Source organism: Rhodnius prolixus, unplaced genomic scaffold (assembly GCF_049639745.1).
Source record: "Rhodnius prolixus isolate KJV_2025 unplaced genomic scaffold, Rpr scaffold_2, whole genome shotgun sequence".
NCBI classification, from domain to species: domain Eukaryota; kingdom Metazoa; phylum Arthropoda; class Insecta; order Hemiptera; family Reduviidae; genus Rhodnius; species Rhodnius prolixus.
In genome coordinates this window covers 7,070,233-7,084,693 of record NW_027411592.1, presented here as the reverse complement: position 1 = coordinate 7,084,693, position 14,461 = coordinate 7,070,233, and the positions used below count along the sequence as shown (strand labels likewise).

General features: G+C 31.2%; 1 protein-coding gene across 3 annotated transcripts in view; it reads left to right on the top strand.

Annotated features, from left to right (window-relative positions):
- The first annotated feature begins 196 nt into the window (after positions 1-196).
- Positions 197-14,461, top strand: part of LOC141448804 (tyrosine-protein phosphatase non-receptor type 11-like) — a 35,209-nt gene continuing 20,944 nt past the window's right edge. The window contains exons 1-4 of one of the 3 annotated variants that reach the window (XM_074117478.1): positions 197-538; positions 616-920; positions 6,852-6,974; positions 7,560-7,754. In XM_074117478.1, coding sequence (XP_073973579.1) covers positions 763-920; positions 6,852-6,974; positions 7,560-7,754 — 476 coding nt within the window. In that variant the 5' untranslated portion in view covers positions 197-538; positions 616-762. Of the gene's footprint in view, positions 539-615; positions 921-5,356; positions 5,500-6,851; positions 6,975-7,559; positions 7,755-14,461 lie in introns of those variants that run through there. The other 2 variants (XM_074117475.1, XM_074117477.1) reach the window with 2 other exon arrangements.

The following is a 14,461-nucleotide window of genomic DNA, read 5'->3' as shown; positions in this document are numbered from 1 at the left end:
AAAAATTGCTATCTTTTTTCTGTTATTCCTCCAAAACAATTTGAGAATGTTTGATAAGAATCGACTACCAGAGGCTTATTTTTAATAACAGTAGATAGATTTCTTTAAAGTCTTGAAAAAAGTTGCTGTCTTTTTTCTGTTATTCCTCTGAAGCAATTTGAGAATCTGATAAGAAACGACTACCAGAGGCTTATTTTTAATTGCAGTAAGGAATCAGGAGGTTACACGAAGGCTTTGCATAGTCCTAGCATCAGGTTAAGAATCCCAGCAGGGTATAAAGTCAAAATTCTGTTGGAGTTGAGGCATCATGGCAAGGACAGGAAAATTGATATTAGATCGGTTACATAAAGCCTTTGTATTGGCATGTTTCACGACAACGATTGTGGGTTTAGGAGTAATAGGAGTAAGAGGTGCAAATTATTTTCTTTATGTATATCCCCAAATTAAGGCACAGAGAGCTAAAGATGAAGAAAACTTGCTTCTGGAAGGAAAACCTGAAGATATTTTACCAGATTCAGCAACCATCTTGAAAGATTAAGTGAGTCCTATCTTATTTTGTCACATAGATATGCTTTAATATTCTTTATAAGTGTTAATATCGCTTGTTCTTTTTAGGTTATCTATTTCAATTCAATAGAAGAAACATGAAAAACTATTTAACACAATTAAAACGTATTGAAAATTATGTGCCCTTAGCATTTTTAAGAACTTTGTATTTACTGTAGTGAATGCTTGTTTAGATGAATAAACTATTTCATTGAAATGTTAACCAGTTTTTTTAATATTATTGTGTTGGCAATGGGTAGGTTATACATGTATCGTGCAGCTTGGCTAAGGGAAGATGGTAGTAATTTTTTCAGTTCTTCATTCGCCCTAAATTCGATTGTCCTCTGTCTCTACATCGTAATGTCATCAAGACGGTGAGTTTCTCTAGTAAGGTGCATGGGGGATTGTTGAAAATATTTAGTTGTTGATTTCTAACTTAGTGCATCCGCCCTTTTACTTCATACTCGTTTGGTACTTAAATTCTCTCCCTAAAACTTTCGATACATTATCAGTGTGTATTCTTTTTTTTTGGTAGTTTTAAAATAAGATCGGGTATAAATTTCTTCTTTAAAGAAAAAAAGGTTATCTTAGTCGGCCTGTATTCATAACGTGTCCACAAAGAAATAAGTTAAAAGGAAAAAAAAAGTGCTTGTCCCATTAAAGATCTGTTAATTTGTTCATTAGTGGTTCTTCTACGTTCCAATCAATGTTCTTGTCTGAATTATAACGAGTTAATAGCCAATAATCATACTACTATTTTAGCTCTCCATCGTTTCGACGTATTTATTGCCTGTAATTTTTAAGAAGTTTCTTGAAGCTTTATAATTAAAGCAACTGTTCCTGTGTGCATTGTAATATTAAATAATAGCTAAGTGTTTGTAAAATCTAGGCCCTAAAGAATAAATTGGTCGAACGTTGGCAAAACATTAAGAGTTGTATGCTGTATTGCCGATTCATCACTACATAAAACAAGAAAATTTCCTTGTTCAGTCATTACATATATATATATATCACTAAGATATTGTAAGATCTGTATGCATTGTGTCGTTAATTTATTTTCTGTTTTATATTAGTTGTTAACCATTCTATGGCAATACAGAACTATTTGAATGAATATAAATACACTACGATTCAACTTTTTATAAACTTCTTGTTTTTACTCATGTCGTTGCCTCATTTTCGCTACGTTAAAATATTTAAACAAGTTTAAAAGAATAAATTCTTTTATTTCAACGTAATGATTTTTAGAGTTAATGTTGAAATCAATTTTTTCGTGTTTATGATTATTAAGCGGTTTTAACTATCGCTCAGTGTGAGGCAGTATCTATTTATAATGAATTATGCATGGTTTCTAACAGATGTTATATCAGATATTAAAGTAGAACCAAAAACAAAATTAATTTAAAGTGAATAAAATTTTATTACCGTTTCAGGCTATAATTTTTTTTATTGCTATTGTTAATTTTGTTAATTTTTACTTGATTTAAGGTGCGCTAACATCTGCTATTAGAGGTGCATTTTACCTTGTAATGCCGGCCTCACTATTCTATTCCCTTATTACCGACAGTACTGTCCGTCATCGGACAGTAAACTGTAATAACAGGTTCCCAAGAAGTTTCTCTTGGATATTTAATTTAGGGGTAGCAAGATATCCTGGAATCGAACTAAGGATCCCCGTGTGAGAGTCCTGTTGATTCGGCTATTCGCTCCCTTTTGATATATATATTTTTTTCCATGAGTCAGGCAACTTAGTTTAGCGGGATTAACTAATATAAATCATCAAACTCATCAAACTAAACCATTGTCATTCATATTACAGAAATATTCTGAAAAGAATGAATAAATTTTGCATTTATAGAAACTGGATGGTGTAGAAGTTCTGACTTCTGCGTTAAATCCTGCTGTATTTTTTAGACTACTTGGAATAACTACAGGACTACTTCTCCACTTGCTGGGACCTGATGAGTTCCTCAGAATATTTGGTTATTCTTCAAAATTTATTCGAAAATATTGACTGTAAGATCCTTGCTTTGGGACAGCTCATGTATTAGGTACAACTTCTTCATTTATTTCTTTAGTCAATATCTGTCTTTTGTGACCTAATCGCTCCGCCAGTCAGTACGACCGCGGTTTTTGCTGAGATCGTCACACTCTGGCTAAGTTTTTGTTTAACTTTTAATTGGATGAAATTTATGAATAATAAATCCACACTAATTATTAAGACCCAATTATTCTTTATTTGACGGAAAATTTTCAATCAAGATTAAAGCTTATTGATTTTACTGGAACAAACTGGAGATATCCCCTTTCATTTGAACTGCATTGTCAGGTTTTAATTATTACCTGATTTTTAATCTAGGTTTTTCCTAAAGTCTATCACTATATAATATTCACTTTGACGAAGACTTGATTATTTAATCATTATTTACAAACAAAATTGCACGTTTGTAATTTTAATTTTGTGTTAACTGTTACTTCTAAAGAATTTATATTAAGAATTCCATTTCCCTTTGCGCAGACGCAAAAAATGTAAAAATTGATATGGTTACTGATCGTGTAGGACTCAAAGTTCTTCAAACTTGCTTACTTTGATATTATGAGAGTTAGAGCCACCGTTAATTTAGATAATAATCCATGCTACTTAAAGAAATAAGGATATTAAATTACATTTCTACGTTGATCTCTTTTCAACTGTTGCTATGATATTCTTCTTAGAAATGAAGTGTTCGTTGGCAATTAATACCATTTACAAAAACTTAAACAATAGCTAACTCTTATTCTTTGTAATTTAATTTAGCAATTTCATGTAGAGTTATGTCATCTCAATCAGGAAGCTATCTGAATACTTTTAGAATTTATTTGTTAGGAAATTTTTCTGTTTCTAAACAATATCTTTTAGTAATTATTTTACACAAAAAAATTATAAGTAAATAAATTTAAAGGAAATGTATAAAAGAAGATATATAAAAAGTAGATCCATTGTAGTTATTTATTTGTGAAGCCAACCAACAAATCTGTTTGCTGATATCACGGCAATTTAATTTTAAGCACTTTGAAGTTAAAGGCTTATTATCATTCTAAAATTATTTTTTTTGTTCTCTCTCTCTCTCACTCTCTCTCTCTCTGGCAGTATCTTAAGCACCTCAATAATCCTGATGTTCTCTTGTAACGCCATAATAAAAACAGTTATTAGTCATTAACATTAATCAGTCGAAGCGGTCATTAACTTTGACAAAAGAAGTTCCTAAAGTACATTGCATTCTTGAAAGAGGAAGAGAAAATAAAGAAGGGCAGTTGTATTACTAAAAATTAGGAGGATTAAAATAAAATAATTAAAGCGAGAAAACACAAAGAAGAGCATAACATGATACTAAACATACTACCGAATAAAAATGAATGAAGATAAAATAAATGAACATAAAGTTAGTGTGGTCCTTGTGTTTTATGCTCAGCACAGAGATTATATATCAACACCAGGTCTCCTCTTAAAAATAATGTAATTCCCGATAGATTTATTTTTCCAGTAGTCATTAGAAAATCATTTAGTGTACAAAAAACAGAATTCGATCATGTGGAATTTCACTAAATTTTTCTTGCAAATTAAGTTGATTTTGAGTACACAAAATTTGACCACATTTCTTTTATGTAGACACGTTTTTCACTGTCGCTTCATTTTGGGAGTTCGCAATACAGCTTGAAAAACGTATGATGTATGATTTGAAGTGGTGTAACTGTACATCCCTGATGACTCTCGTTAAAAAATTCAATATATCGTATAATTTTTTCATGATCCTCAGTGAGAAGTATCTCACTTATTTGGAAATGAAACCATTCATTTTTTTTGTTTCCAAGCTGAAAATGTTTCTGGCGTAAATCAGTTTATACAATGAAGCTTTTTTCATTTATTTTTCATATCTTTTCATTTCCTGCACAAAAGTTTTATAGTTCATTGAAGTTGTTTAAATCAACCTTCTTGAATTGCCGCTTCTCAAAACGATTCTTACGATCGCACAGATCCCGCTGATATTTTGGCCTACTGAAGCTTCCAATTTAATAATAATGTTTATGAAAGGTATTATAAGTCTTAAAAACAATTGAGATAAGACGAGTCCATCTTTCAAGTTGAACATTTCTTAAAAGTAATGCCATAGGGAAGAATAAAAATGAATTGGATTTTTTGTTAGGACAAATTATTCAAGCCTCTAATATTTTTTAGTGTTAATACTAATTTTAGTGTTGGGTGCTAATGAAAAATGATCAGAACAAAAAAAAAATCTGCTTAATTCTGTTATGAAATAGGCGGCTTCATTTAAGTTATAAACCAGCTAATAATGGAGTTCAGAAGTTTGAATTAGCACAAGTAGCTAGTTGAACGAGCTGTACTGATTTAAGTCAAGTGATTCCCAACTTAATGTCCTAGATAATTACTGTTCATTATTTTTGGTGACTGATTCATTGTTTCAATAGGATGAAAAAATAAATGCCAATTTCATTAATATTTTGTATTTTTTTATTGTGCCGAGCTTTCGACCTAGTCCCTAGGTACTATTTTTTCATCCTATTGCCCCAGATAATATTTTGTAAACAATGTTTTTGTTTTAATACTTTTAAAGTTCCCTTAATTTACAATGAACAATGCCAATAATTTACGAATAGTAAATATGTTAATTGAAATGTTGGATATATTTACTATTTAACTTTTAGAGATAGATAAAATTGCGAATTGTTTGATGAAGGTTTTAATCTTAAGAGTCTTGTCAGAAGATAAGAAAGCGTAAACACTCCTGACACTTGTTCACTCTCATTAATGGTTTCTTTATCAGATGATCATTGTGTGCCTGTTTGTAAAAATGGAATAATGCCTATCAAGAAATTTTTTCGTAGTTTTTCTTTGACCAAAACTCCCAGAAACCAGCCTGTATATTTGAGAAGTCTCAGCGTTGGAATCGCAGGGTAATCATTGTAGTTTCAAATTTTAATAGTGGTTGTTGTGTTATCTAGTTTCTTCAAGAAGATAATTGTGAATAACGTCTATTTTTGTTATTATTATTAATTTTGTGGTGATCGATTAATTTCTAAAAATTTGATCATTTCTCAATAGCATAATTAAACGAAATCATGTGAACCAGACCAGACATGAATTATTATATAGTTGATTATCAGTTTTAGGAAGGAAGAAGAAGTTGTTGGAAAATCTGGAACCATTCGGAATTATGTAAAATTAAGTTTGCTATAAGGAGAAAGTCAAGGAGAAATTATTAAGATCGTGATCCGAGGGTAGTTTGTATTTACATGGGGCTAGTTTATGAATTTAAAGATACTTTTTTTTGTAAATATAGCCTGCGTGAAGCAAGCTAGCTAGAATAGATTGAAGAATCATGGAATCATTGATTCTCAAAAAAATAAATAAATAAAGCAAACTTTGTTTTTATTGTGTTGATGAGAAGTTTGTACAAGCAGCAGAAACTTATTTTTATTAATTTTAACAGTCAACGAAGTGAAAGCTAAACGTTCTAACAATTTTTTAAATGTAACTTTGAAAGATGCCAGGATATTCCAAAGAAATTGAAATTGAAGAGAAAATTCATATTCTTGATTGGTTCATAGAAGAAAGCGTTTCTTACTTTTATTTCGTAATAAAATGATTTGCTTGAATTTTTAGAAATTTCTAAAGTGGTATGAATTACAGAGTACCTCTACGACAAGTACGCAAAATATATTGTTGGTTATTAACAATTTATCAATCTTTAATGTACTCGTTAAGAGATTGGCACTATCAGAAAATACTTTTGAAGAATTTTCTTTTATAAACGAATCTTGATACAGAAAAATAAAGCAGAAAAAAACGAGCAGTGTACCGAGGAGGTTTGCGATTAACTGTTGGATTTGTTTAATATTTGATAAAGATTCTTTCCTATAAATTTATCTTCTGGGCGTTTACCTTCTGTTAAAGTTTTGTTTTGGTAAATTTATTTTAATCAATTTCTCCGAAAAATGCACAGTTTGGTTTGTTTCTACCATATTTTCCTGTTCGTGGCTCTGTAACCGTAATTTCTGTTTCGTTCATTCCATTCAATGTACATATTTAAATGTGATTTTTTGTCTCCAATTAGTACGAAGAGTTTCATGATAAATTCTTTATCTTTGAAAGTTGTTGGTTTTATAAACCCTATGGTATGAGTTTATTCTTTATTAATTAATTAAAGCATTAAAAAAGAAAAAAATTATATAATTCTCGGTATTATTTATTTTTGTAATTTGCCATGAAGTTTTACTTTTTAAACAGTTTATCCTATTTATTTCAGTTGGTTTCATCCGAATGTGACTGGTGTTGAGGCAGAGTTATTGTTGCTAGAAAGAGGGTACGATGGCTCTTTCCTGGCTAGACCTAGCCGCTCAAACCCTGGCGATTTTACATTGTCTGTTAGGTGAGCATAACATGATAAATTTTATTATTTGACCGTATTACTGAATTAATTTAACTTTTAAAATTAGCTCCGAATATTAAAAATTTATCAATTCATTAAAAAAAAACCTAAAAAACATAAAATTATCTTTATGAAAGTATACATGAAATATTTTTATACTTAACAATTTTAAAACACTATCATTTCGAGGTTTAAAATATAAAACAAAGTTGGAATTTGGTCCTAAATGAAAGCAAGGACATTTACTTGCAGAATAAAATGAAGATAAGCATTAAAAAGATTTAATGAACGTTTGTGGGCAAAGACTTAAAGCGAAGGAAGTAAATTTGCAAAAAGTGAGTAATGAAGTTCTCCCTGAGAAAAGGGGATTAATTCTTCTTCGAGTTATGAGTAAATGTTCAGGGTTTTATCCTTAAAAGCGATTGTACTTCTAAACCTGTATTTAGTTTGTTTCATTCGTTATACATATTTTTAAATGCCCTGGGGAAAAAATTTCTTCACTGGGTAAATGGTTTAAAGATAGATTTGTTTATTATTTTTGATTTAAATTGAACTAATTTATTCAATTTCGATTAAATGTATTAGGAGAAACAATGAGGTGACACATATCAAAATTCAAAACACTGGTGACTTTTATGACTTGTATGGGGGTGAAAAGTTTGCTACTCTCTCTGAACTGGTGCAGTATTATATGGAAAATCAAGGGCAACTTCGAGAAAGAAATGGTGAAATTATCGAATTGAAATTTCCATTGAATTGTGCAGATCCTACCACAGAAAGGTGAGAATATTTTAAAAATAAATTCCTATGTTTAAGTGGACACAATTGCAGCCATTTATTTATTTATGTCAATTCAGATTGGGAATGACGTATAAAATAGTATAGAAAATGCGGAACATTAATTACTTTTGATTAAATTATATCACGAAATCAGAGTTAGTCGATAATTTTATCAAATTAGGGCTCGTTCCAATTGATTACCAATTAGAATGATTACTCAAGAATGATGCTCAACAAGGAGGTGTCAATAATTTTGTTGACAGATTAATATTGAATAATAATAAAATTGAAATACTTATCACAAAGGTTTTTGATATTCCAAGAATATTAATATCTCTTCATATAATAAAATAGTGACTACGAATATTTGATAGTTTCTTAATAGCTTTTATCTTGTTTTAGCGTTTATTTCACTTGGTTAGAGGTTGTTTATTTTATTTTATTACTTTTTAATTCAAAAACTTGATTTATCAAGTCCATATTAGTAAAAATAAAATGTAAGAAAAATAATTTATACGATTAGTATCTGTGTGTTCAAATTTGTTCTTGGAACAAAAACGTATTTTTACTGACGGATCGGTACTATTGAATTAATATAGTATATCTCTCCAGGGAGGAAATGTGTTCTTTTAAGAAGTCAATAGTTTCCTTTTTACTTAGTAATTAGCAATTTGTTTTAGGATTTGGACAATTATTAGGAATTACGTGTGTTTTTAATTATTAAGTTGACATCAGAATAAATATAATCATATTTAAAGGCGCCAAGATAGCCGAGTGGGGTTAGAGGCGAGACCTGCAAAGGTAATATGTATTGTGGTACTGGGTTCGATTCCTGGTCTAGGCTTTGGATTTTATTTAAGGTTTAATATGAGAACTTTGTAGTAAAGTATGTTTGCTAATCGCTTCCGTCAACGACATCTAATTGGTAGTTGAATGTTAGTTGTTGATTGTTGTTGTTGGCCTGCCTGAAAAAAAAACCTACGTTTGCTTTCTTAATTCTACTTTTGCTGAATCAAGTTCAGAAACAAAGTGAAAAAAAACAAAACTTCAAAATACAACAATAAAATTTGTAAAAAGGCACGAAGAGGTATGAATTCCAAAGAGCTATAAGATTTACGCCATTCTCAGTGCCTGCGAAAATATTAATAAATGGGGAAAAAATTCAGCCAGGCCGCCTTTAAAGCGCTAAGTTTTTGTATATTCGGTTTATGGTTTTCAAATGTTTCAAAAAATGTTATTTGTTTTCAAATGTTATTTTTGAGGTAGGATATGTTGACGTTGAAGGAAATACAAGTTTGAAGATACCTTAGCAGGGAAGATGCTTCTTTCCTCAAAGTAGAACCTTTGACAAGAGACAGGTGTTCAGAGAGAGGTTCCGAGAGAAAGAGGTGTTCTACTGAGCTAAGCTCTAGAGTAATCCCCCGGACTGATGAAGGTGAAGATTTGTTTGGCTAAATATATTCGGAGGAAATGTGTAATATGACTCAGTTTAAAAAAAAAAAAATAGGGTTCGCATCCCTGTTCAGAGCTGAGCTTAGGCCATATGCAGCACTGTACACTCTATAGATAGATTAAGGAAACTCTAGTCTACCTGCTAACGGACGAAGTCTTCAATCAGGAAAGCTTTAGCTACCAGGTATTAAAGGAAGATATCCCTTCCCTAGAACCTTTTTAGGTTTCTTAATTTGGAAGGTGTGGTTTAGGTTGTGGGATGTGCCATCTGTGGCAACAGTAGGGGCAAAATAGGTGAATGATGGACGCATTCACTAAACTTCATAAAATAATCACTTATTTAGACGTCATATTTATTTTTCTGGTTTTTGTCACTGTCGGTTTTGGTAGATTATTTATTTTTGTATAATTTAAGCCCCGCTTAAAGGTAGCAGACCAAAAATTCTGCAAGGGAGAAGTTCTTTATCTAGCCTTCTTAGGAATAAGTGGTTTTAGAAATTGCGTCTATAAATTCAAATTAATTATCTATTGACTTTTTACTAAACTTTTTTTTTTATAATGATCACTTGAGATGTTATTGTACTATAATAAATTTATTAAAATAGAATCCACTTTGGCATAGTGCATATTAAAATCGTAGGATCTTTCTTTTTTGATGTTCACTTGGACTAAAAATTTTAGAACTACAAAGATTGTAATAAAAAATAGTGTGAGAAACCTTAGCAGATTGCTACATTTCATGGTCTTTATTTAGTAGATTTTTATTTATCGTTCTTCGTAGATGTGTCTTCAATGTCAGGAATGGTTATATATACGTAAATTATGTGTTTACTGTCATATTTTATAAAATTAATGGTTTTTCATCAGAGTTGCGAGTATTTATAGAAGTCTAGATCTAATGCGATCATGGATGCAATCGTGTTGAACCCTTGCAGTTTTAGTAAAATCCGAGGGTTGTATTTCCAAGATCAAGAGTATTTTCCATCCAATGTTTTTGACATTGTCTCCTTTTTTCTCGGATTGTCAAACTAAAATTAGCTATTTGTAAATATTCTATTTCTAATTATTTTTTTAAAGACCTAGCTAAACCTAAACGAAAAAAGTCGAGAAAGTTTCTGCCGATCATTGGTATAAGTTCAGGATATTTATGGATCTAATGTACAGTATGTGGAAAAGGAAAGATATTTCTAATATTGAACGAAATATAGAAAATAATTAGAAATTAAAGTTGAATGACTAAGGTTGCTCCTTATCACTTGTTGGAAAATACTTATAAGTAGCATTAACGTCTTGGAGAAGAAAATGTTCAGACATGGAGATCTCTACCTCATAGATCAAATTAAAAATGTAGGAATTCGGAAAGTAATGTCATCCGAAAAGAAAATTGTAGACATAAAAACCCTGGAGCAAAGCTGTTTGGTCATGTTCGAGGGTTGTTCATCGTGATTGTCAAGAAGAGTGTTGAGGCTTACTTGAGAGACTTACTAAGAGGTAGACCCCACAAAGAATGGTATGAATTCGGAAGGTAAAGTGGTTTTACAGGAGAGGGGTTGCTAAGGTACAGGTGGATTAGTGGGTATCCTTTCTAGTTTTGAGAAGAATGAGATTATGCATTCATCTAATGAATGGTTGGGCAAGCTTTGGACCGCATTTTCATTTGTAACCTACAATTTCAATTGTGCTGATCTCATAAGAACAACTCTAATCAATTTCATCATCCAATTAGAACTAGTTTTTCGGTCAAAAGATTTGAAATAAAAATAGCAATTGCAATATAAGCTGATATCTCTAAAGTTTAATGATTTAGCCTATTCAAGAAAATACCAAAGTTTTATGAAATTGCAAGTATCGTTTTTGGCAACCAAATTTTCTCATGTTTTGAATTCTATCACTTCTTTCAACACTTGGTCTAATGGAGCGCCTAGAGAAAGGCGAGGCGTGGCAATTCCTGGAGGAAGGGCAATTTTTCCAAGCAATTGTACAAAATAAAATGTTTCGACTTTTTTCGTATCATATGAAGTTACTAAGCTTAATCCTTTACTGAAGTGTATTATACTGTAATCTCAGTTCTTTTCACCCTTTTGGTATTAATTCCGAATTTTTGGTAAATGTCTTAGAAGGGTTTATTTTTCCGCAATTTTTTTAAATAAGTATTTCTGGCTTCCAAATGAAATTGTGAGTGAGCTTCATTAAGCACAAAGTTGAAACAGTTTTTCCCAGAAAAAATAATTATGGAAGTTGATGTAAGCGGTAAAAACAGAAGAAAGTGGGGAGACCTGAGCGAACCCACACCCACCTGCGGGGTCCTGGCCTCCTCCGCTGAATATTGACTTTGTATGGCCTTGAGAGCGTAGGAACAGCTGTTTGTTCACAACTTATTGCGTTTAAAGTGTATTTTCAGACAGTATACTTGTTTTAGGATTAAAATTCTACACTGTATGATAGTACAGCAGATGAAAACCGGTCAAGGTAATTGTCATTAATGTTAATTCATGTTTATTTTAACATTCTAATTAGCACTATCGATTGCGTTTGTGTTTATTAAATTTAGTGATTAGTTTGTGTTATGTCTGAAGCCGGCCCATGTCCGCTTTACCATACATGGTGTTCTACATCTTCGATTCTCTTGGATGACTTAATCTTTTAGTTTTGTACTCCTCTCTCCTACATATGCACTAAAAACTTACTTGACTGTATATTATTACAATTTTTATTTATTTTATTACAGTTAGTCTTGAGTTACTAATTGCACTAACTCGTTAAATACAAGTCATTTCCAACTTGCTTTTTTCTCATTTTCATTTGTTATTTTCAAAATTATGGATTTTTGATGATACTTTTTTTGCAAAAGTTATGGTATAAATGTTTATTTTTTCAAAATCTTACCAAATTGTATGCTCGGTTTTTGTGTGAAAGTGCGTAGGTATTTTTTTTTTATTTCAAGATTTCTCTTCAAGTTTTATGCAATTAATTTTTTATACATATTTTACGATTTTTTTATACGATTTTTTTTTTTCAACAATTCCAGAAACCCTGAAGCTCTTAAAATTAATCTTTAATGAAAATCAAAGACACTCCATATTTTCCATTGTGATAAATCATTTAAAGTTACCATTATTTTAATATATTTGTACACTATACTGTGGGTGGAAACCCCACATCCAAAATTAATATTGGTAATTCTGGTGACCCTGCCTCAACCTCGCCCTCATTCACTTCTAAACTGACCAATTACATTGAAAGTCAGTCCTAGTTACACCTATTTATATCTATTTATGTGGATCGAGTGCTCTTTTTTTCTGTTGTTGGTCTCTTCTTCTTTATTTTTTATCTTAGTTAAATGAGTGTCTATGTGAACTAGATATTGGGTGTAGTGTCCCTGTTTTATCATTATTATACGCTGAAATTAATGAAAATAATGTAACGGAATGTGGGATGTTGGATAAAAAAATAAAGTAATCTAATGTTTGGCCATATTTCGTTTTAGAATGTTGCTGCTAGAAGTATAGCTGGGAACTCTTAACAAACTTTCACTACCCTGAGAAAAGTAGATTTACTAATTCAGTAGATTCTGTCAGTTAATAGATTTTTTTAAGCAAAAATTAAAAGCAATGTGTAGTAAAAGTTATGTAAACAAATCATTAAATTATGTGAACTTAATATACATCTCACCTTTCATTTATTGTTGTTAAAACAGGGAGAACTGCTTAATTACGCATGAGTTGAAAGAGAATCCATGCTGCGCACTTCTTCCTTCTGATTAAAGACAAAATTGAATTAATTAAATTTAATTATCTTCTTTCAGATCATCACCTGTTAATCTTTGTATTCATTTTTCGACGACTTTTTTTTTTTTTTAAAAAAAAAAATTATTTAACTTTTAATTTTTGTGACTATTGACAATAAACAGTTATGATGTCCACTAAGATATAAAAAGGTGTTTTTTTTAGAAAAGTTTTTGTTTTTCCGCAAAAAGCATGCAAAAGAAAATTAGAGAAAAATCGCGAAAAGTTTTATTATGAAAGGTTTCGGTGTTAAAGGGGGAGGTAGAGGGCAAGGATACAGTCTAAGATGTTCCAACTGTCTGTATTTCAAAACTATCTGATTTTCCATTACCAAACCACCTTTGTGAGCATGAACAACGGCATGATGATTTTTTTTGGCAATCCAGAGATGCGAGATAGACGGGGGTCGAGGAAATAGTTGGTGGTCAACTGGGGGTGATAGTCGCAGACTAGGTAAAGATATTCTCACTCTTTAAAAAGGAGACAATCTGTGGAGGAAAACCGAGAAGTTTGCATTCCGCAGGTACTTGCCGATTATCTGCTCTCCCTGAAGGTTTGATTGGGAGTTTTGGAAGGTGCACTGGCTGCTGATATGCACAAAATAAGAAGGGTGTAAATCAGAATAGTGATGAGCTACTCAGTTTCACCGATACTTAGTTTTGTTATCATGGAGGTGATTGGTGTCAGTAAATTTGGACTGACAAGCACATTGCTTTTGAAGGCTCCTAAGATGGACTTTTCAAGGGTCCGGGGTCAAGTAGCTTAATAATAAATTAGAAGATCCCTGACCTTCACAGTTTTGTGGTAAATTCAGTCCCAAGGAATTTAGTCACTTTGAGCTGTGAGATTGCAATAAGAAGAAAAATTTAAGTTTGACATAGATTAATTTTTTTTTTTTTTGTAAGGCGAAACAAAGATTTTAAAAAATACATTTATATTTGAGTAAAATTAGCATTGAATGATAACATGTTTAGCAATAGTGATAATTGCTTACTATAAATGTAGCTCTGTCAAGGCCAAAGATGTATTAAGTGTAACACCTTCATGTCTTGACCTTGAAACCAGACTCATCATTTCATACTAATTCTATTTACCTTCGCTGCTTGTTTTCTTTTACTTACTTACTGACAAGAGCTAGTACTACAATCATTTCAATCTTTCGAAATGGCGTTTACACCGGAAGTACATTGAGGTCCATTGAATCCGAAAAAAATATTTTTAGAAAAAAAGGGAGTGCGTGAACAAAAATATTTCCAAAACAGGAAAATAGCAGGAAGTTGAAAGTTAATATTTTCTCGACTTTTTCGATTGTCTTGGCTTTTAATTAAACCCTCAACCACTTTAATAAAGTGAAAGAAGAACGTAATATTCTAATTTGTCCTAACTTTTCTAAGGATTACAAAATCTACTTGTGTGAAGAGTTACTCTGTAATTATTTACTGCGATAAAAGTTTCTCATCTGATTATAAC